Genomic DNA, 21,245 nt, shown 5'->3' on the forward strand with positions numbered 1-21,245 from the left:
TGCCACTATTTCATCTTTTATAATTGACTCCAGCATTTTCCCCACCACTGATGTCAGGCTAACTGGTCTATAATTGCCTGTTTTCTCTCTACCTCCTTTCTTAAAAAGTGGGATAACATTAGCTACCCTCCAATCCACAGAAACTGATCCTGAATCTATAGAACATTGGAAAATGATTACCAATGCACCCACGATTTCTAGAGCCACCTCCTTAAGTACCCTGGGATGCAGACCATCAGGCCCTGGGGATTTATCAGCCTTTAGTCCCATCAGTCTATCCAACACCATTATCTGCCTAATGTGATTTCCTTCAGTTCCTCTGTTACCCTAGGTCCTCTGGCCACTATTACATCCGGGAGATTGTTTGTGTCTTCCCTAGTGAAGACAGATCCAAAGTACCTGTTCAACTCATCTGCCGTTTCTTTGTTCCCCATAATAAATTCACCCGTTTCTGTCTTCAAGTGCCCGACTTTGGTCTTAACTAATTTTTTTCCTCTTCACATACTTAAAGAAGCTTTTACTATCTCCTTTATATTTCTGGCTAGCTTATCTTCATACCTCATCTTTTCTCCCCGTACTGCATTTTTAGTTATCTTCTGTTGCCCTTTAAAAGTTTCCCAATCCTCTGGCTTCTCACTCATCTTTGCTATGTTATACTTCTCTTTTATTTTTATACTGTCCTTGACTTCCCTTGTCAGCCATGGTCGCCCCTTACTCCCCTTAGAATCTTTCTTCCTCTTTGGAATGAACTGATCCTGCACCTTCTGTATTATTCCCAGAAACACCTGCCATTGTTGTTCCACTGTCATCCCTGCTAGTGTATCTTCCCAGTCAACTTTGGCCAGCTCCTCCCTCATGGCTCCGTAGTCCCTTTTGTTCAACTGTAATACTGACACTTCCGATTTTCCCTTCTCCCTCTCAATTGTAGATTAAAACTTATCATATTATGGTCACTACCTCCTAATGGCTCCTTTACCTCGAATTCCCTCATTATCAAATCCAGTTCATTATACAACACTAGATTCAGAATTGCCTTCTCCCTGGTAGGCTCCAGTACAAGCTGCTCTAAGAATCCATCTCAGAGGCACTCCACAAACTCCCTTTCTTGGGGTCCGGTACCAACCTGATTTTCCTGGTCTACCTGCATGTTGAAATCCCCCATAACAACCGTAGCATTACCTTTGTGACATGCCAATTTTAACCCTTGATTCAGCTTGCACCCTATATCCAGGCTACTGTTTGGGGGCCTGTAGATAACTCCCATTAGGGTCTTTTTGTCCTTACAATTTCTCAGTTTGATCCATACTGACTCTACATCTCCTGATTCTATGCCTCCCCTCCCAAGGGACTGAATTTCATTCCTTGCCAACAGAGGCATTCCACTCCCTCTGCCCACCTGTCTGTCCTTTCGCTAGGACGTATACCCTATCAAAACAGTGATGGTTATAGGAACTTAAATGGTTGGCCACCGGGAGATTCTGCTTTTTGCGGATGGAGCAGAGGTGTTTGAAAAAGTAGTCCACCAATCTCGATCAGGATGCAAATTTTTTATATTAATAGAAACACAAGAACTTGCAAATTCTGAAGCTCATTACTATTTTCTATATCCCTTGCAAGCTTAGACTACTGATCTACTCTCTATACATTCATGACTGTGTCTAAGCAGTATCTATAAATTCACTGTTGACGCCATTATTGGTGATGGTGGCAACAAGGAGACATACAGGCATGAGAAAGATTGGCTGGTTGAGTGGTGCTGTGCAACAACAATCTTGCTGTACTGCAGCTGCAAAACAACAACTTCCTGCCATAAGTCAGTGATTATAAATCTGATTTTAATTATGAATACTTTGGAAACAACCTGATCAAGAACATTTGTCTAAGAAATTCAAAGTATGAGAAAGAATGCAAGTTATATCTTATACACTGTCAATACTCTGGTGAGGAAGAGTAAGTTCATATTTAGGACAATTCTCACTGGACTCAGACGTAACAATATTCCTTAGTCCAATCACTGAAGTGCTGGACTTCTTTAGAAAAGACTTCATCGTATAGTACAGTCTCTTGGAGACTTCCATCATCAGTTTGGTGTAGCTTTTACACCCACTTTCAGAGGTAAGAGATTCAACTTACCATCGGAAAAGCTTTAACTAAACTTTAATGCCGAATTTCTTCAATCTAACTCTTTCGTTAAAAGCATTTAAAGTAAAGGTTAAAGTAAAATATTGAAATGAATATATGAAACAATGTAATATTTGCACATGTATCACAATCTAATGTGCCTTAGAACACTAACATTTAAACAGATAATAAAACTATGATAGATGTTTGAGAGAGAATTAATGCACTTTTCTCGTGTCTTTTTTTTTAAAGAAATATCCTGGCCATTTATAAATTAGTCTTTATTTTCTTTACCGACAATCCAGGCGAAATTGGACTGACAAGGAGTTTCCAAAACTTTGTCTTGTGGGAGGGGTGGTAGGTTTTCACTTAGTTCTTTGGGTACAACACATGAGGAAATTATGCCCACCCCCAGAAACTGAAATGCTTTCCTTTTAACCTTCTCAACACACAGCCAACTCCCTTAATGTCCAAAACACATAGGAGCAGAATTAAGCCATTCAGACCATCGAGTTTGCTCCACCATTCCAACACGTCTGATTTATTATCCCCCTCAATCCCAGTCTCCTGCCATCTCTTTGTAACCTTTGATGCCTTTACTAATCAAGAACATATCAACCTCTGCTTTAAATATACGCTATGTCAACTTTATTTCTGTCCAAATCTACCTGATGCTGAGCACTTCTGGTATTTTCTGTTGTTATTTCAGATTTCCGGCAGTATTTTACTTCTTTTGTTTATTTCCCCTCCCCAACTCTTTTGAGCACTCTGAGCCTATGGCATTAATTATGGATCAGCCTATGATAGCTTACTATTGAACAGAAGGCAGGAGGATTAACAGATAATACTGATCCTGAACTCACACATTTCCACTTTCACATGGATATATCCCATCAGAATTATGTAGGTGAACAATTTGAACTGCAAAGCTAGAGGAGACTCAGCTAGAACATAACGTATATGCAGCATTAGTTGTATTATATCTCTATTATAGTCATGTGGTACAGCAAGGTATATGCAATTAGTTAAAATTATCAGTTACAGTACCTGTATTCTACATTGAGGGCAGGTCCGAGAAGGAGCACTGTGGAACCACTGAGCAAGACTATGAGAATTATAAAAATGAAAGACAATCAGCTAAAAATAAACACTTTGAAGTGATAACTATTTACTCTGATGTGTAATTAATTAATTCCAATAGTTGTAACACTGTTCTTTATAAATCTTGTTTGAAATTGATTAATGGAGTGCTACTGTTATTGACAAGACCAGCATTTATTCCCCATCCCAATTGACCTTGATCTCTGGTCAAGAACAGTACTAATGTAAGAGATGACATCTCATTGCACGCAAGAATTGAAATATATACAATTTACACATGGCTCTTAATCTCCCATTGAAACAAGCTCATCATTTGATTCACATATTACAAAAGGAATTACAAATAACAACTGATTCACATTACTCTTAAACAGGTTGCACACCAGTGGAATAATGGAATTTTGAGAATCTGATGGTATGAGCTATTAGAATGAGGATGAGGATTTAACTAATTTTCAAAGCTAGACACTCCTGATACCACAGATAATTACACCGCAAGATATTCTTAAATCCTCAATTTTGACATTTTGTAAGTAACAACCCTATATCTCCACCTGTAAAATGCTAAGCAGCAAAGATAAAAGCACCTGGTCAGGAGATGTATCAACTTAATTTCCTTTTCATCTGCTCTCCGCTGGCCATGCAGCAGCTGTGCTCAGGAAGAGACTCGCTCTTCATCTCTGTCACTATTGCTCAATCAAGAGGAAATGCACAATAATAAAACTGGGATACCTTTATCTCTCCAAGCTGACAGGGCGAATATGGATCTTAGTGGCTTCTCTAAGAATAAACCTTAGTGTGCCCTTACTGAAATGGGGAACATTGTAGACTGATGAGAATCAACCTTTCACCACTGTACTATGCACTATGCTGCAATACACTGCATCATGTGGGAATACAACACCATCCTTCAAAACACTATATACATAATTCATATCCATGAAATTGTCCAGGAAGGTTTAGGGGCAAGGACGTGGGGGGTGGGGTTAGAGGTCAGGCCAGAGTCTAGGCTTCTGCTCTGCATTTGAAGGTCAGCAACGTGGATGCACAGCAAAGGGCATATTGTACATGGACAGATGTTAGACTGGCAAGAACTGTGAAGGAAGGGCACAGGCAATACTTGCAGGCTGCCACTAGCACATCTTTAGGTTGTGTTGGTTGTTAATACAAATGACACATTTCACTGTACAGTATGTTTCAATGCACGTATTAAATAAACGAATCTGAAGGTAGTTATATTGAATCTTATAATAAAGAACTAGGCCAATAAATGCTGTGCTCCATTGAAATCTCCATTACAATACCATTAAAGCACTAAGAATGGATCTCCACTGGTGTGGTTTGCACTAATCACTGTGTCGGTATATACAACGGCTATATTTTGAAAATACAAATTTAATCAAGAAGTTTTATTAATACCCTACTTAGAATGGAGAACTCGGTTTCTTTCATGTTCTGTTCCATAGCTCTTTAAATTATCCTGACTGTCAACTGAGCCCAGATATACAACTGATCTTCATTTAACTTAGTGCATAACACAAAGCTGTTGATAAAAAGTGTGTTTAATTAATAATACTAATTTTTAGTGGAGTCTAACTTATCAAGCTGAATAATGCAGATTGTAAAACAATACAAATCCTCATTTCAAGAGTTACTTTCTACAGCTTGTCTCAAAGTCAACGTATAAAACAATTGTTGTTTTCAGTACTCACCACTCGCTGTGAAAAGTGTGTCCACAATGAATGGCTGCCACATCTTTAAAATTATCAAAGTAATCAGAGCAAATTGTACAATAGGCACGAATTGGCATACTTTCTCCCCTACATTAACAATTCTGTTTATATGTCTTTGCTGTGGTCCTATCCTGTCAGTTCAAAAATACAAAAACATGAGGCTTTAGTGGACAAGAGGTCACAGACTGAAGGTAACACACATTCCTCATCTGGTACAATAATGTAAAGATCTTAAAATTCCAGCATTATGCAATTAATTGAATTGAAATTCTCCAGTTACCATGGCAGGAATTGAACTCTTGTTTTTAGATCAACCATCACACTGCTTAAACACCTTAACCACCACATTGCCAAAACCCTTCATGAACGCTTAATTTACTCTTTGACTGATCATACACAGTTCTTGGAAGAAGAGATGCAGACAGATCGGGTTGGAATCAACTACAAATTCGAGGAGCCCAATACTCTAATTGACAACTGTAGAGTGAAGACTCTACAGCATGAACTCTGAAAGCCTCCAAATACGAAACCTGTTACAACAGCCTAATGTTTGCGAGGAGAGGAGAGGGGCAAAGAGGAAGATGCTGCAGGTAGGGGAGAGGGGCAAAGGGGAAGGTGCAGAGGGCAGTGGAGAGGGGCAAAGGGGAAGGTGCAGAGGGCAGGGGAGGGGGCAAAGGGGAAGGTGCAGAGGGCACGGGAGAGGAGCAAAGGGGAAGGTGCAGAGGGCACGGGAGAGGAGCAAAGGGGAAGGTGCAGAGGGCACGGGAGAGGGGCAAAGGAGAAGGTGCAGAGGGCACGGGAGAGGAGCAAAGGGGAAGGTGCAGAGGGCACGGGAGAGGAGCAAGGGAAGGTGCAGAGGGCAGGGGAGGGGGCAAAGGGGAAGGTGCAGAGGGCAGGGGAGAGGAGCAAAGGGGAAGGTGCAGAGGGCACGGGAGAGGAGCAAAGGGGAAGGTGCAGAGGGCACGGGAGAGGAGCAAAGGGGAAGGTGCAGAGGGCAGGAGAGGGGGCAAAGGGGAAGGCGCTGAGGGCAGAGAATAGGGGCAAAAGGGAAGGTGCTGAGGGCAGGGGAGCTGGTGAGGGAAAAGGAGGATGGAGGTGGTGAGCGCAGGAAGGAAAGAAAGCAAGGGCAGCATAGAGTTAAGGTGAGAGACAACGCACCTCATGACAATTATCTAGACTAGAGAAGTAAATGTACCGACCCGAGGTGGCCTGAACCCCTCGTTTCCGTCCGTCCTTTCCCAGCACTCAGCTGCCGCCGCTGGGCGGTTTGAAATCTTCTCGTCACTTCCGGCCGGGCTGTGCAGCACTTCCGGTTACTGAGGGGGAAGTTGTGACGGTGGAAGGAGGTACTGTACAATGCTGTAGTTTAAATTGTTGGCCGGTCTTTTTTCAGCTGTTGAAGCTGCAGGGTCTAAGCTTGTGTATCCAGTTTTTATGGGTCTCTGCCCATGTTGGGGTGACAGACATTCTAGCCAAGTAATCATTTTATATCAAAGTTATCAGGAAGAGTAAGTCGAGGGAACACACACCAATCCTCATAGGGGGATCAAAGTGAGCAGTTTCAAGTTCCTGGATGTCAAGCTCTCTGATGACCTAATCAGGTCCCAACATATCGATGCAGTTATAAAGAAGGCAAGACAGCAACTATACTTCATTAGAAATTTGAAGCATTCTGACAGGTTGCATCACTGTCTCGTATGGAGGGGTGGGGTGGGGTGGGGTGGGGTGGGGTGGGGTGGGGGTGAGGAGGAGGAGGAGGAGGGCTACGCATAGGACCGAAAGAAGCTGCAGAGGGTTGTGAATTTAGTCGGCTCCATCTTAGGTACTAGCCTACAAAGTACCCAGGACATCTTCAAGGAGCGATGTCTCAGAAAGGCAACGTCCATTATTAAGGACCTTCAGCTCCCAAGGCATGCCTTTTTTCAGTGTTACAGTCAGGTAGGTACAGAAGCCTGAAGTCACACACTTAGCGATTCAGGAACAGCTTCTTCCCCTCTGCCATCCGTTTCCTAAATGGACATTGAACCCGTGAAAACTACCTCATTTTTTAAATATACATTATTTCTATTTTTGCACGATCTTAATCTATTCAATATACATATGCTGTAAGTTTATTTATTTATTTATTTTTCTTCTATATTATGTATTGCATTGAACTGCTGCTGCTAAGTTAACAAATTTCACTACACATGCTGGTGATAATAAACCTGATTCTGACTCTAATTCTAAATGTCTCGACCAGATATGTGGACTCTTCATTTCCTTAGATGCTGCCTGAACTGCTGAGTTCCACCAGTATTTCGTGTGTGTTGCTCTGTGTATTATTGCATAAGGGGGAGGTGAAAGCCATAATTAAAACGTCTATTCGATAACTGGCAACAAAATTGGAATAAGAAAAAGAAAGGACGGTATTTATATAAATTTCAGAGGATAGTGGGAATTCATCTGGGAGACGGGTATAATAGGAGGGAAAAGTTATACATGCATACATATGAAACATACTAGGTTGAATAATGCCTTGTTCAGAATTAAAATTGCATGATACAAGGCATTTGTAGGGAGTGCACTTGTCAAGGAAGGGTGCAGCAAGTATTGTTTGAATTCAGTCCCTTTGAGGTGCAAAGGGAACAATTAATTGCTAAATTGAGATCTTTGAGACAGACACAGTTTAACATGGAAAATTTGTTAAGCTATCACTGCCATCATAATGTATATAAGTGCATATTTGACTTTTCAAAAAGCATTAGACTTTTTGATATTATTTGAGTTTTTTGGGAGGGGGAATTTAGTGGGTATACTTTGTGTCTCTTTGCTCCACACTCCAACCCAGTAGGTGGTGGTAAAGCATCTTATTTGGTCTGCAAACTGCCATTAAACTTTAGTTGTAGTAGTAGAAGTAGTAGTGGAAGAAGTGGGTGAGGAAAGGGAAGGGTTTGGGGAGGAGGAGGGTTTGAGGAGGGAATGGTTTTGTGGAAAGTGGGGAGTGTATAGGGGGTGTGAGATGTGGTTAGGGGTATGGGGGAGGGAGGGGTGGAGGATTCTGGGGGATAGGGATGTGAAGGGGAGGGGAAGCTTTGGGATGGGGGTTTGGGGGGGGTTGAGGATGGGAATAAGGGGGTTTCAGGGTGAGGAGAAGGATGATGAGGAGGAGGGAAGTTGAGGGGAAGGGTTTTGAGTGTGAAGGAGAGGGATTGGCAGTCAGGAAGTGATGAGAATTGGAGAGAAGCCGGGCAAGATTTGAAAGTGAGTGAGGGCAAGGGGAAGCTTTTACTTCATTATCTGAAGAAATTAATTTGGCCTGATGCTCTCGCCTCCAGTCACCTGTCCGTTCAGCCTTTAGTAGGGAATGGGATTAGGTAGAAGGGAGAGGATAAAACAGAGGAATGAGAGTGGGGATAATAATGAGGTATTTAGTGTGGGGGGGGGGTCAGTAAGATGATGGTACAGAGCTCAGATGGTGGGGTTGCTCTTATGGGATAGTGATAGAGATAGTGAGCTTTCGAGAAGGGTATTGGGGTAATAATGGTATAGAATACAATGACAGTGGTGTACCAGAGTGGTTAAATAGTAAGATAGTGGAGAAATTTTTGAGAGCAAGAGACTGCAGATGCTGGAATCTGAGACCGAAAAACAAAGGAATTCGGTCAACTGAGCAGCATCTTGTGGGGTGAAATACAGGGAAGATATAGTCCCAATGCAGTCAATAATGTCAGTAATACTTTCCTCCTGCAGATGATGCTGAACCCACCAAATTTGTCCAGTAGTTTTCTTTGTTAACTGCAAGCTGCCTTGGGGTATTCCGAAAGGGACATAAAAGATGCAATATAGATACAAAGCTGCTGAACTCTTTTTTCTAAAGCCTACTGACAACTCCTCGTCTTTATCCTTTGTCTTTCAGTCTTTCATTGAAGATTCTTCCTCTCCCAGGAATAAGGTCTTTGGAAAAATTGTGTTGGCTTTTCTGTCGTGCTGGGATGGGATGGCATTGCTAGCCCCATGCTCAACCTTCCTCCTTTCAAAGCCAGACTTAGGACCATCGATGGCAGTGTTAAGGCTGATTTATTACTTGTGTGTCAACTCGATGCCGTAACCTACGCAAGTGGCCTACGCGAGTTGTGAGCATTTATACTTGTGCGTTGGTGTGTCTGCATCGCTCTGCAATTAGGGCACATCGCGCATGCGCACTCACCTGCCCTCGCAAGGCTTCATGGTAGTCTTTCTCGGGGTAAACAAGTTTAAAGCAAGCGTCTTTTGTCCACCGAGATGCAACACAGAGCATCATAGGAAGTCATTCCTGCCTGTGGCCATCAAACTTTACAACTTCTCCCTTGGAGGGTCAGACACCCTGAGCCAATAGGCTGGTCCTGGACTTATTTCCTGGCATAATTTACATATTACAATTTAATTATTTATGGTTTTATTACTATTTAATTATTTATGGTGCAACTGTAATGAAAACCAATTTCCCCTGGGATCAATAGAGTATGACTATGACTTTTTTCGTAAAAGCGAGATGTGTCCTCCATAATTTCGGAGGTCTGTAAAGTTTCATGGAAAGCATTGCAGCCAGAGTTCCTTCCCTGCCCTTCTGTCGGCCAATGGGAAGCTATTGCAGTGTAAGAGAAAATGTGATGCTACCAAGTGGACCAATCACAGTTGTTGCGATCTGCGTTGCTGCGACGCGCAGTTACATTTTGGGAGAGGTGCGCGTCTGGCTACGTCGTAGGGATCCGCGTAGGCTCTGCGTAGGGTTTGCGGCGATACCATACCTACAGCGTCGAGTTGACACAAAAGTATAAATCAGCCTTTAGACCTACAGAATTATGGGTCCTGAATTCAGACCTCCCATCCCAAGCCAGTTAAGTCTTTTCTCAACTTCCTAACTAGACAATGATCCCTGCTCCACAACAATGAGATCAACTGTCATTCTCTGCCCTGCCCTGCCCCAGGCTATGCTCAGGCCTGCACTTCAGATACAGACGCCATAATATTAGACACAGCAGTAGGATATGCATGTTTATTAGGATTGTATTTTACACTCAGAATGGCAAAGGCTTTAATTAGGTTTTTTTGTGTTTGCTTTAAAATTTGAATCCTACTTAAGAGTTTGAATAAAAGGTCAGGGATTATAATTTTATATATAAAATATAAACAGATTAGGCAGTTGAAATCAAAGAAGCAGTGCATTTTTACCTAGACTGAAAAGATTAAAAATACAATGACTTGTAACCATAACAACTGCTGTGAAGGTTGAAGCTGAATCATCCCTGCACTGGGGTGTTAGATTTTATTTTGTTGCCATGGGACAGGTTGTTTCCAAGGCAGCTTTCAATGCATTTTGTTGGATAATATCTTAATAATTGAACCTCTTCCTCTGCCCCCCTCCGATTTCTAAGGAAAAAAAACCCACGTCTTTTGTTGTATTTGTAATTAAATTCAACTTTCCAATGTGCTTTATACCAATGAAAACAAATAACTGGTGTCAGAGGAAGGGTAGAAGAAAGTCCAATAATGCTGATCAAGGCAGGTAATTCTATTCAAGAATGAATTTTTGTATTAATTCCAAGGGTAATGAAAAAAAACCTGTCATCGAAGCAGTATCAGTACTAATTTATGCTGCTACTTGAAAGTGGCAAGAATTTTTTCCTTAGTTAGCAAATATGCAAGATAGTAGATGTTATGTAACCTACTATAATCATAGAGTTAAACACCATGGAACAGGCCCTTCATCCCCACTGACTGAGTTGCTCACCTGAGCTGGTCCCACTTGCCTGCATTTGTCCCAGATCTTTCTAAACTTTTTGTATCCATGTGCTTACCTACATATAAATATGTGGAAAAAGCAGTTCCCTCACTCCCCTACCTTCCCCCTCACCTGGACTCGCCTATCACCACCTCACCCAACCTTCATATTCTGGCTTCTGCTCCTTTCCTTTCCAGCCCTAATGAAGAGCCTCAACCTGAAGCATTGACTGTTTATTCCCCTCCATGAATGCCTCCTGACCTGCTGAGTTCCTCCAGCACTTTGTGCTCAAGATTTCCAGCACCTACAGAATCTCATGTTTATAATATCATCCTGCAGCTTTTTACAAAGAGAAACTAAAAGAGACAGGATTATTTCAATTGTCACATGTTCAATTCTGTTCTTAATAAAGAAATTTAAAAAAAAGATTTTTAAAATGGATGCTGTCATCTTCGTGGTTTCCCTGAGCACTGTGTTTTGGATCATTCTTTAGCTGAGAGAGCAGGCAGTCTCATCAGCGTAGCTTTTAAGAGATAGTAATGGTGATCAAAACACTATTGATGGATGCTTCTTTCATTTTGTGTATTAATTTCCTATTTCTACTTTGATTATTCTATGTCAATGAATTTTACCTTGGTGAGTGAATATATTCAGTCCTTGCTGAGATTTTCCATTGGTTTGGTGTCATATCAAATAGTATTCCAGCTGACATTGTTGTGTTTGATCAGGAGAAACATACACATTCAATTATTACCTTGGCTGTGTGGAATTCTTGGAGGATTTTGGGGACCACATTCTATCATTTGGCCTATTTTATTCCTGTGTCTTCAAAGGGGTGGAGCCAGTCAAGCTTTTCCAAGACATAATGGTTGAGTGAGTTAGATTGAAAGCCTGAGTTATAGACAGGTTCATCCTTTTTTAACATTCATGGTCCTCCTCCTTTCACATTCATAATCCTTCCATAGGTTGGCTCCTTTTTTCTGTCCTGAATTCATCGTCTCTCACCATTTAGGTCTCTTCATTATTTACCAGTTCATATATATTGTCATATATATCTTGATAATCATTTTCTTGTAGGCAATTACAAGAAAAAGAAAGAAATACAGTAGAAATTTTGAAAAACTATACGTAAACAGAGACTGACAAATAACCAATGTGCAAAAGGAAGGCAAACAGTGTAAATAAAAAAAGAGAGTACTGAACATGAGTTATACAGTGTTTTTGAAATTAGTCTATTGGTTGTAGAATCAGGTGGTGGACCATTCACGTCAGTCAGCATCCTCAACCCCGCCCCCCCCACAATATAATTCATGTCCTTCGTGTTGTTTCAACTGTTTCAACCTACATGTCTGTGATGCTGCTGCAAGCAGGTTCTCATTGTACCTGTACTTCACCATACTTATACACATACTGTACCTTGTCCTGCCTTTGACTCCCTGAATAATCAAGAACCCCTCAACCTCCACTTTAAATATATGCAATGCCTTGGCCTCCTTTATAGCAAAGAATTTCACTGATTCACCACCCTCTGACTAAAGGAATTCCTCCTCACCTTTGTTCTAAAGGCGTTCATGCCCCTTCCCCTATGTACTTCAAAGCTATAACTTGATCTGGATTGAAATATAAAGTATGAAAAACTATTTTTGATTAGTTTGTTAGACAAATAATGCAAAGAGCATCTTACAATATGGCAACACAGCAGGACTTTCTTCATTGGAATAAGAATTTTGAAAATCTTGCTGCAGAGCGAGCTGCTTTATGGTTGTCTTTCCTGTTTCAGTGAAAGTCTCAGCTGCTTGGTCATATCTGAGGCAGATAAATCTCTTCATGTCCCTGAAGGAGGCCAGTGACCTTTTAGAAAATTTTGTTTTCATACTTCAAGACCTCCTATTGCCTGTACACTGGCAATCATTCCTCATACTGATACCAGTATTGTGACTCCATCACCAAAGGCAATCTTCATGCAGAGCTGTGCTCCCACATTCTCTCCAGGACTTTTCAGGTATTATTATGGTGTTCACAATAGTAAGTGAAGAAAGATAAACAGCTATTAGATTTGAATGCCATCTTGTACACAAGGGGGAACTCTTCAGCATGTAACAAGGAAAATCCATTTTGTAAATGTCAAGCTGAACTGACTTTCCTTGTCATGACACTTTACTTGTGAAACATGAAGATACCACTTTTACCTTGTCCCTGCTCGCCTTCCAGATACCCAAGCAATCCTCATGAGTTTGTTTAACTTGCTGACCATCTAGACACCCAAGCAATCCTCACAAGCTTGCAGCCAACACATGGTCCTTAACAGATCAGAGTCGGGGTCCAGTGGCATGGAGTGCAAGACAGCTGGGAACCCTTAACTGCTGCAGCCTTACTCTACCTTCACTTCTATTGTTATGTGTTATCGTCTTCTGCCAGCTTCACCGTTGATATCATTGACTGATCATTCTTTCGCTGGAACCTCCCCCTTGTCACTCTTTGTTAGTGTGTAGTTTTTCATTGATACAATTGTATTTCTTTGTTGTACTGTAAATGCCTGCTAAAATGAATCTCAAAGTAGTATATAGTAACATATGTGTATTTTGATAATAAATTTACTCTGAACTTTGAACTTTCAGTGAAGCAGTGAAGATGCCCTGTTGCAGGGTGTAAATCTGAAACTTCAGCAGTTCCTTTCCTCCCACAGATGCTGCTTAACCCGCTGAATTCCTCATACAGATTGATTGGTGCTCTAGATTCTGGTGTCTGTGTCCAATCTAGTTTAATGCATTCAACTCAAATGATGTCATCTCCACTACACTGAAGAAGCCAAATGCAAAATAGGTATCACTTTGTGAAGCACCATGTTCAGTCTGCCAGGATGACCTTGAACTTCCATACATCTTTCACTTTTCTCCCCATCTCACCCCCACACTGATCCAATGTTGTAGTTGTATTGTGATCATTGCACTCAAGTATGATGTTCTCCTAAGAGCTTGTCTATTGGTCTTTAGGTGGCTGTAGAGTCTGATCCAGTGAAGGGTGCCCAGTTGTCTTGCATTCCATGCCTTTGGACCCTGATCCCGATCTGTCAAGGAGTATGTGGTGGCTGCCCATGCATCAGCCTCCCAACGTTAAACAAAGTCACACACAGGCGTACTCCATTCAGTGAATCCACCCAAAACAGACAACCACAAGCGAACATCATACTCAACTCAAGTGATCTCACTACTAGTACTACCTTCCAGGTACACTATATGTGATTTGCAGTAACTAATTAACCAACCCACTGGAGCACCTTTGGGTGTAGGAGGAAATCAAAGCAGCCAGGGGAAACTCTGACAGCCACTATTCAATTAGGGCTCAAAGTACGAATCAAACTCTTATCTCTGGAAAAATAACGCACCAGCACTATCTTCTGTGTCATCCAATTGCTGTGTCTTTTGCTTGAGGTGAGGTGGTTGCAAATGGTCCAGCGGTGTTGTTTTGAAGAAAACAGGAGAATTTTCACTATACTTGTTACACTCTCAAATTCCAACTCTGCAACTTTTCCTTATACCCTATAGCCACCAGCTTTAATACTTTTCCATGTTGGTTAGTCAAAATTTGATAAAACTCACGTGAAGTGTTAAACTGGTATTACTAACTATAATGAAAAGGGAAATGATGTTGCAGATTTGTGGGAATCTACACTAAAAATGGAAAATATATTGTGGACATGCTATATTGGCACCGGAATGTGTGGCAACACTTGCAGGCTGCCCCCACCATACTGTAAGGCTGCGTTGGTTGTTAATGCAGCCTACATATTTCACTGTATGTTTCGATGTACTTGTGATAAATAAATAAATCCAAAATGCTGAAAACAGCTTTCGCATAGTTCATAGATCCCTGAAATGTCAACTCTATTTCCCTCAGCATAGATGCTGCCTGATCTGCTGAGTACTTTGTGTTGATGTTCCTCATCCAATGATAATTAGGTGCAGTGTAAGAAATCTCTTCCTTATTTCCTCATGGAGACATATAAAGTACTTCTGGATGTGTTCTGATTAGGAAAAACTACATGAAAGCACAAATCCAATCTTTCTCATAAGAAGTTCAACAACATCTGTCACTTCAGTTGCCTTACATTTAGAGGAGAGAGTTGGCACACTTCACAGATCAAAACATGGGTAAAAGGTGGAAGTTGTCAAATACCGGAGGGCACAGGTTTAAGGAGATCTGCGAGACAATTTTATTTTACATGAAGAGTAGGCATCTGGAATACACCACCGGAAGAGATGGTAGAAGCAGATGCGAGAGGAATATTTAAAAGGAATTTAGACAAATAGGGAACAAATACAGAGTGGCAAATCACTTCTGTAGAAAAATTTGCCAAGAACAATGATGGTCACACCATACAACATGGCACATAATGATGATGAGGGAACGGAGGGAACACAGACCACATGCAGTCTGCTGGGATTAGATTTGCATTAAGTTTGGCACAGGCTTAGTCGGCTGAGCAAGAATACAGTTCCATGTTTGGTGATGTTTTCAGGACTTAAGTTTTGGTAAAAAATATTTTCAACAATGAAAAATCTTTTTTTGGATATAGTCTGGAATTTACTATTAGGGGTGCTTTAAACAAAATCAGTCAGCACTTGAAAATTGGAAATGCAGTTCAATAAATAATTGGCATGGGTATGGATCAAAAGCAGAGAAATGGAACTTACAAAATTGCTCTGCTAGGATCTGGCAAAGTCACAATAGGTCAAGTGTGTCTTAATTCTACAATTCTTTTTCACACCTTATCATAAATGAAGTTATTCCATCCAAAATAGAACAGACTCTTAAAGTTTTCTAAGACTGCTATCTTCAAAATCATTTGTATTGTATATTGCATTGAACTGCTGCTGCTAAGTTAACAAATTCCACGTCACATGCCAGTGATAATAAACCTGATTCTAATTTGTAGTGTTTAGGTTCTTGGATATCTCCACAGAAGAGAGTGTTAATAATACGGATTTGATTTCTCTTTGCACATTAGATTTTGTGTGCCTGAAATTTATTTTGCAACAGCATTGTCAAGGGAGTGGGAAGTGGCAGACATACTGAATGTGACAGTTCAACTACTCAAGCCCATGTTTACACTTCCCTTGGCCTCTTGTATTCCCAGTTGAGAATGAGGATCAAACTCTGAACAGGTTCTTCTTAGTTCAAGGTAAATGTAGCACCAGAGCAAGAGGCAGCAGGGAAGGAGAAAGAATGAAATTTTGTGGGAATCCAACATGTGTCTCAAATGAAGAAATAATACACATCAAAAATTTTCTTTTGTTTATTTTTTAAGAGCCAAAATACCTTTTCTTCAAACAGCAGTTGTTCAAATTACAGGCTTAAGTTTTTCAGCAAATTTTAAACCATCTTTTAAAATTGACCTGAATTATTTTACATGTTACAGCACAATAAATTACACCATGTTAACCCCACTGTATTTGTGTGACAAAATATAAGCATGCAACTACTTGTACATGTTACAAATTGGCTCGCATGCAACAGACTTGCTCTGTGTGCTTTGACTTCTCTGCAACACAGAAGAATCTGCACATATTTGCCACTGATATTTTTAATCTCTTAACAAATATATTTCCAAATACATACACATTCTTACAAATTTAGTTTTTTAAAATTATTTAAATGCTTTTTTTCCCATTGTTCTGCAGTTTACTGGTTTGGAAATAATTTTGAGCAGTTTCTAATCTGTGTGCCTTCAGTCTGTGCCAGCAGTTTTTAAGGTACTCCAAGCAAGCCATCTATGGATTTTTACACAAAAGAACTGCATTGCTAAAAATAATGCTCTACTATTGCCAGCATATAGAGTTAACACTAGAAAGCACTGAATGCCCTTCCTGCCTCTGTCTACCTACACCATCCCAAAGCTTTCAAAATAAATATAATTTAAATCATAGAACATCTGCCAAACTATTGCCTTTGTAATCTGCATTGCAGGGCATGAATTCAAGGACAGTTGGGATGTGGTAACATGATATCATGTACTGGTGTCTTGAAATAGTAGTAACACAATATTAGGTTCTATGTCTAATGCTATAAACTCTATGTCACTCATGACCGTGGTAGACAAAGCTGGGAGACAGTTGGGGTCTACCTAGCTTTGGTACTGAGCATTTGGCAAAATGATACAGTGAAAGAAGCAATGGATAATATTTCAAACAACAAAAAAACATGCTTTTGTTTTTATTGGGAAAGCAGATGAGTTTAAAACCAATAATAAACTCTCCCATACTTCACTTGTTGGCTGTACAAATTCTGCTGGGAATAATGGTGCATATTGTAACAAGGAGCTGCATTTTAATAAAACTGTAGAACTTAAAGTCAGCTGAAATCTTGCTGTCTTGCCAAAGGTGTCAACCTGATTGCCTTTGGTTGGTGATTCTGATAGGAGACCAATGTACATTTCTTTTCTATAGGTCACTTATCAATGTTGTTATGTTTAGGAGGCCTTCATGCTTTTGGTTGGGTGCATTACCAGCTAACTATGGATATCAGGAAACTGAGGGCAAGGTCGCTTATGCAATTCCTCGGTGGGAAATCACAGGCACTGCACCTGTCCTTTTTAGCACAGGAGGCAGAAGGCAAATTTCCCAAACAAGAACATAACCTAAAAAAAAATATGGATGGCGAGTCTACTTAAAGCAGCCAGATACTAAACAGCTCAAGCAAGGTGTGACTGCAGACTGCACTGAAGTGGGATCTGATGTGTTGCAAGAAGCCAATATGTAGCATGTGGTTTCAAAGTAAAAGTTGTTATGCAAGTACTTTTTTCTAACAATAAATAGTCCGTGTGGCAAACACGATGAGTGGCACATACAAGGTTTGGCCATAGTTCTTTCTCCTGCTTTTTCCATTTTTGCAAAAATAGTACCCACGGATGCCAATTATTGCTTCAGAATTTCACAAACCTATTAACACATGCCTTGCTGGATTTTACCACGGCAATTGTCGCATCCGAATAACACTTTTAATTTTTTTTTTATTAATGTATATGATCGGTTTGGATCATGCCTGCCATTTTAATAATCTTTAAAAATTTTGAACTACTTTTTATTTTACACTAAGTTCTCTGTGCAGGCCAGTACGTCTCAGCCATTTTGTTCCTCCCAAGCTTCAGCGGCGGGTTTGTGAGGGCTGGCTGCTTCTCCGTTACACCTGGGGGAGGCTGTAGCTGTTACGCCGATCTTTGCAGAGTTGTCTGTCAGACTGTCCGGGGCAGGAGCGCTACTGGCGGCCTTGTTCTCAGGCTCCCCTTGAGGAGCGGACGCTGAGGCTGGTGAGGCATTTGCCGTCTCGCTCTGTTCAGGTGCCCGAAGGCGTTTCATGATTGTCGTTACTCTCACCGCTTTCTGCATGTCAGAAGTATTAAAGGGTAGCGGAGATTAATCTAGGGAGTTGGTGTGATGAGCAATGGATGAGTGGAATGGTGGGTGGGAGAATGGGGAGGAGATGGAGTACAGAAGTACTTAGCTAAGATATTGGCTTGTAACCAATTTTCATTTTAGTGGCTGCATTTAAACACTGGACAATCATTATTGCAGAGAGTTCTGAATACCACTCAATTATTCATACGTACCAGCCTCCTCTTCATTGACTCTGTCTACACTTCCCGCTGCCTCAAGAAAGCAGCCAACGTTATCAAGGACCCCACCCTTCCTGCTCATTCTCTCTTCTTCACTTGGGCAGGAATACCTGTGATCACATACCCTGACTCAACGGCAGCTTCCATCTCACTGTTAATAAGCTCTCAAACAGACCTCCACATGCTAAAAGACAAACTGCTGAACTCTTACATTAAAAAGTACAGAATTGGGCAGGTCATTTGGCCCAAAAGTTGTATCAATTTTGATGCCAATTTATACAAAATGCCTTTTTTCTCTGTATCATCTGTAGCTCTCTGTTCTTTTCATATTGATGAGTCGATAAAATCACTGTTATTAAGGAGATAGTGATGAGTAAACTAGAGGCCCTGAAGGTAGATAAGTCTGCTGGTCCTGATGGGATGCATCCCAGGGTGCTGAAGGAATTGGCGGAGGTTATAGTAGACGCGTTGGTAATCATTTATCAAAACTCTCTAGACTCTGGGCAGGTCCCGGCGGACTGGAAGACAACAAATGTCATGCCACTTTTTTAAAAGAAATGCAGGCAAAAGATGGGCAACTATAGGCCAGTTAACTTAACATCTGTAATCGTGAAAATCCTTGAAGCTGTCATTAATAAAGAAATAATGAAACATTTAGAAAGGAGTGGTTCCTTTACACAGACGCAGCACGGATTCAGAAAGGGCAGGTCTTGTTTGACAAACTTACTGGAGTTCTTTGAGGACATAATGAGTGCAGTGGATAGAGGGGAACAGGTGGATGTCGTATACTTGGATTTCCAGAAGGCGTTCGATAATATGCCACACAAGAGACTTATAAATAAGATATGGATGCATGGAGTCGGAGGAAGTGTATTGGCATGGATAATTGATTGGTTAACCGATAGAAGGCAGAGAGTTGGTATAAATGGGTGTTTCTAAGGTTGGCAGTCTATGGTGAGTGGGGTGCCACAGGGGTTGGTGCTGGGCCCGCAGCTGTTTACCATTTACATGGATTATTTGGAAGAGGGGACTGAGTGTAGTGTAGCAAAATTTGCTGATGACAGTAAACTGAGTGGAAAAGCAAATTGTACAGGGGATGTGGATAGTCTGCAGAGGGATATGGATAGGTTAAGTGAGTGGGCCAAGGTCTGGCAAATGGAATACAACATTGGTAAATGTGAGATCATCCACTTTGGAAGAATAATAGAAGAGCAGATTATTATTTAAATGGTGAAAGATTGCAGCATGCTGTTGTGCAGAGGGTCTTGGGAGTGCTTGTTCATGAATCGCAAAAGTTGGCTTGCAGGTACAACAGGTTATTATGAAGGCAAACGGAATGTTGGCCCTCATTGCCAGAGGGATTGAATTCAAGAGCAGGGAGGTCATGCTGCAACTATACAGGGTACTGGTGAGGCCGCACCTGGAGTACTGTGTGCAGTTCTGGTCTCCATACTTGAGGAAGGATATACTGGCTTTGGAGGCAGTGCAGAGGATGATTCCAGGGATGAAGGGGTTAACCTATGAGGAGAGATTAAGTCACCTGGGACTATACTCTGCAGTTCAGAAGAATGAGAGGGAATCTTATAGAAACATACAAAATTTTGAAAGGGATAGATAAGATAGAAGTAGGAAAGTTGTTTCCATTGGAAGGTGGGACTAGAACTAGAGGCATTGCCTCAAGATTCGGAGAGAAGATTTAAGACGGAGATGAGGAGAAACTGTTTTTCCCAGAGAGTGGTGAATCTGTGGAATTCTCTGCCCAGGGAAGCAGATTGAGGCTTCTTCACTAAATACAAACTTCTATTTAAGAAACAGTTAGATGGGTTTTTTCATAGTAGGGGAATTAAGGGTTATGGGGAAAAGGCAGGTAGATGGGGATGAGTTTACGGACAGATCAGCCATGATCTTATTGAATGGCAAGGCAGGCCCGATGGGCCGGATGGCCTACTCCTGCTCCTATATCTTGTGTTTGTGTTCTTGTGTATTTGAAAGCCTCAAACTCTACCAAATAGCTTCACTACTACCCCTGGTAACACATTATAGGCTCTTTACATTCTTTGTGTAAAAAAATTTCCCCCTCATGTTGCCTTTAAACTTGCTTCCTCTAATCTTAAAAGCATGTCCTTTGGCATTGTTCATTTAGAAGTCTGATAGTGGAGGGGAAGAAGTTTTGGCTGAAATGTTGAGTGTTTCTCTTCAGGGTCCTGTATCACCTCCTTGATGGTAGCAATGAGAAGAGGGCATGTCCTGGGTGATGAAGATCCATAATGATGGATGCCCCCTTTTTGGGATGTCCTGGGTGCTGGGGAGGTTAGTGCCCATGATGGAGCTGGCTAAGGTTACAATTCTTTGAGGAAGTAACAGGCAGGATAGACAAAGGAGAGTCGGTGGATGTTGTTTACCTGGATTCTCAGAAGGCCTTTGACAAAGAGCCACACATGAGACTGCTTAACAAGGTACTACGTTATGGTATTACAGGAAAGATATTATCATGGATAGAGGATTGGCTGACTGGCAGTAGGTAAAGAGTCAGAATAAAGGGGAGCAATTCTGGTTGGCTGCCAGTGACAAATGATGTTCTGCAGAGATTGGTATTGGGTACAGTCCTTTTCATGTTATATGTCAACGATTTGGATGACAGAATTGATGGCTTTGTGGCCAAGTTTGCAGACAAGACAAAAGCAGGTGGACGGACAGGTATGTTGTAGAAGCAGGGAGTCTGTAGAAGGTCTTAGAAAGATTGGGAGAATGGGCAAAGAAGTGGCAGATGGAATATAGTGTAGGGAAACGTATGGTGATGAACTTGGTAGAAGGAATAAAAGCATAGGTTATTTTCTAAATGGGGAGGAAGTTCAAAAACCAGAGGTATAAAGGGATTTGGGAATGCTTGTGCAGGATTACCTAAAGGTTAGGTCAGTGGTATCGTAAGGAAGGT

General features: G+C 41.2%; 2 protein-coding genes across 7 annotated transcripts in view; both read right to left on the reverse strand.

Annotated features, from left to right (window-relative positions):
• traip (TRAF-interacting protein) overlaps positions 1-6,245 on the reverse strand; it is a 75,654-nt gene extending 69,409 nt beyond the window's left edge. For 2 of the 3 annotated variants that reach the window (XM_072280806.1, XM_072280804.1), the window contains exons 1-3: positions 6,155-6,245; positions 4,935-5,086; positions 3,169-3,226 (exon numbers count right to left, since the gene is read on the reverse strand). In XM_072280806.1, the coding sequence (XP_072136907.1) occupies positions 3,169-3,226; positions 4,935-5,032 (156 nt within the window). In that variant the 5' untranslated portion in view covers positions 5,033-5,086; positions 6,155-6,245. Of the gene's footprint in view, positions 1-3,168; positions 3,227-4,934; positions 5,087-6,113 lie in introns of all 3 variants that reach the window. The other variant, XM_072280805.1, reaches the window with a different exon arrangement.
• A 9,792-nt stretch (positions 6,246-16,037) lies between these two features.
• LOC140211208 (caM kinase-like vesicle-associated protein) overlaps positions 16,038-21,245 on the reverse strand; it is a 232,373-nt gene continuing 227,165 nt past the window's right edge. For 3 of the 4 annotated variants that reach the window (XM_072280809.1, XM_072280808.1, XM_072280807.1), the window contains exon 11: positions 16,038-18,077. In XM_072280809.1, coding sequence (XP_072136910.1) covers positions 17,817-18,077 — 261 coding nt within the window. In that variant the 3' untranslated portion in view covers positions 16,038-17,816. The other variant, XM_072280810.1, reaches the window with a different exon arrangement.

Source organism: Mobula birostris, chromosome 16, assembly GCF_030028105.1.
Source record: "Mobula birostris isolate sMobBir1 chromosome 16, sMobBir1.hap1, whole genome shotgun sequence".
Classification (NCBI taxonomy): domain Eukaryota; kingdom Metazoa; phylum Chordata; class Chondrichthyes; order Myliobatiformes; family Myliobatidae; genus Mobula; species Mobula birostris.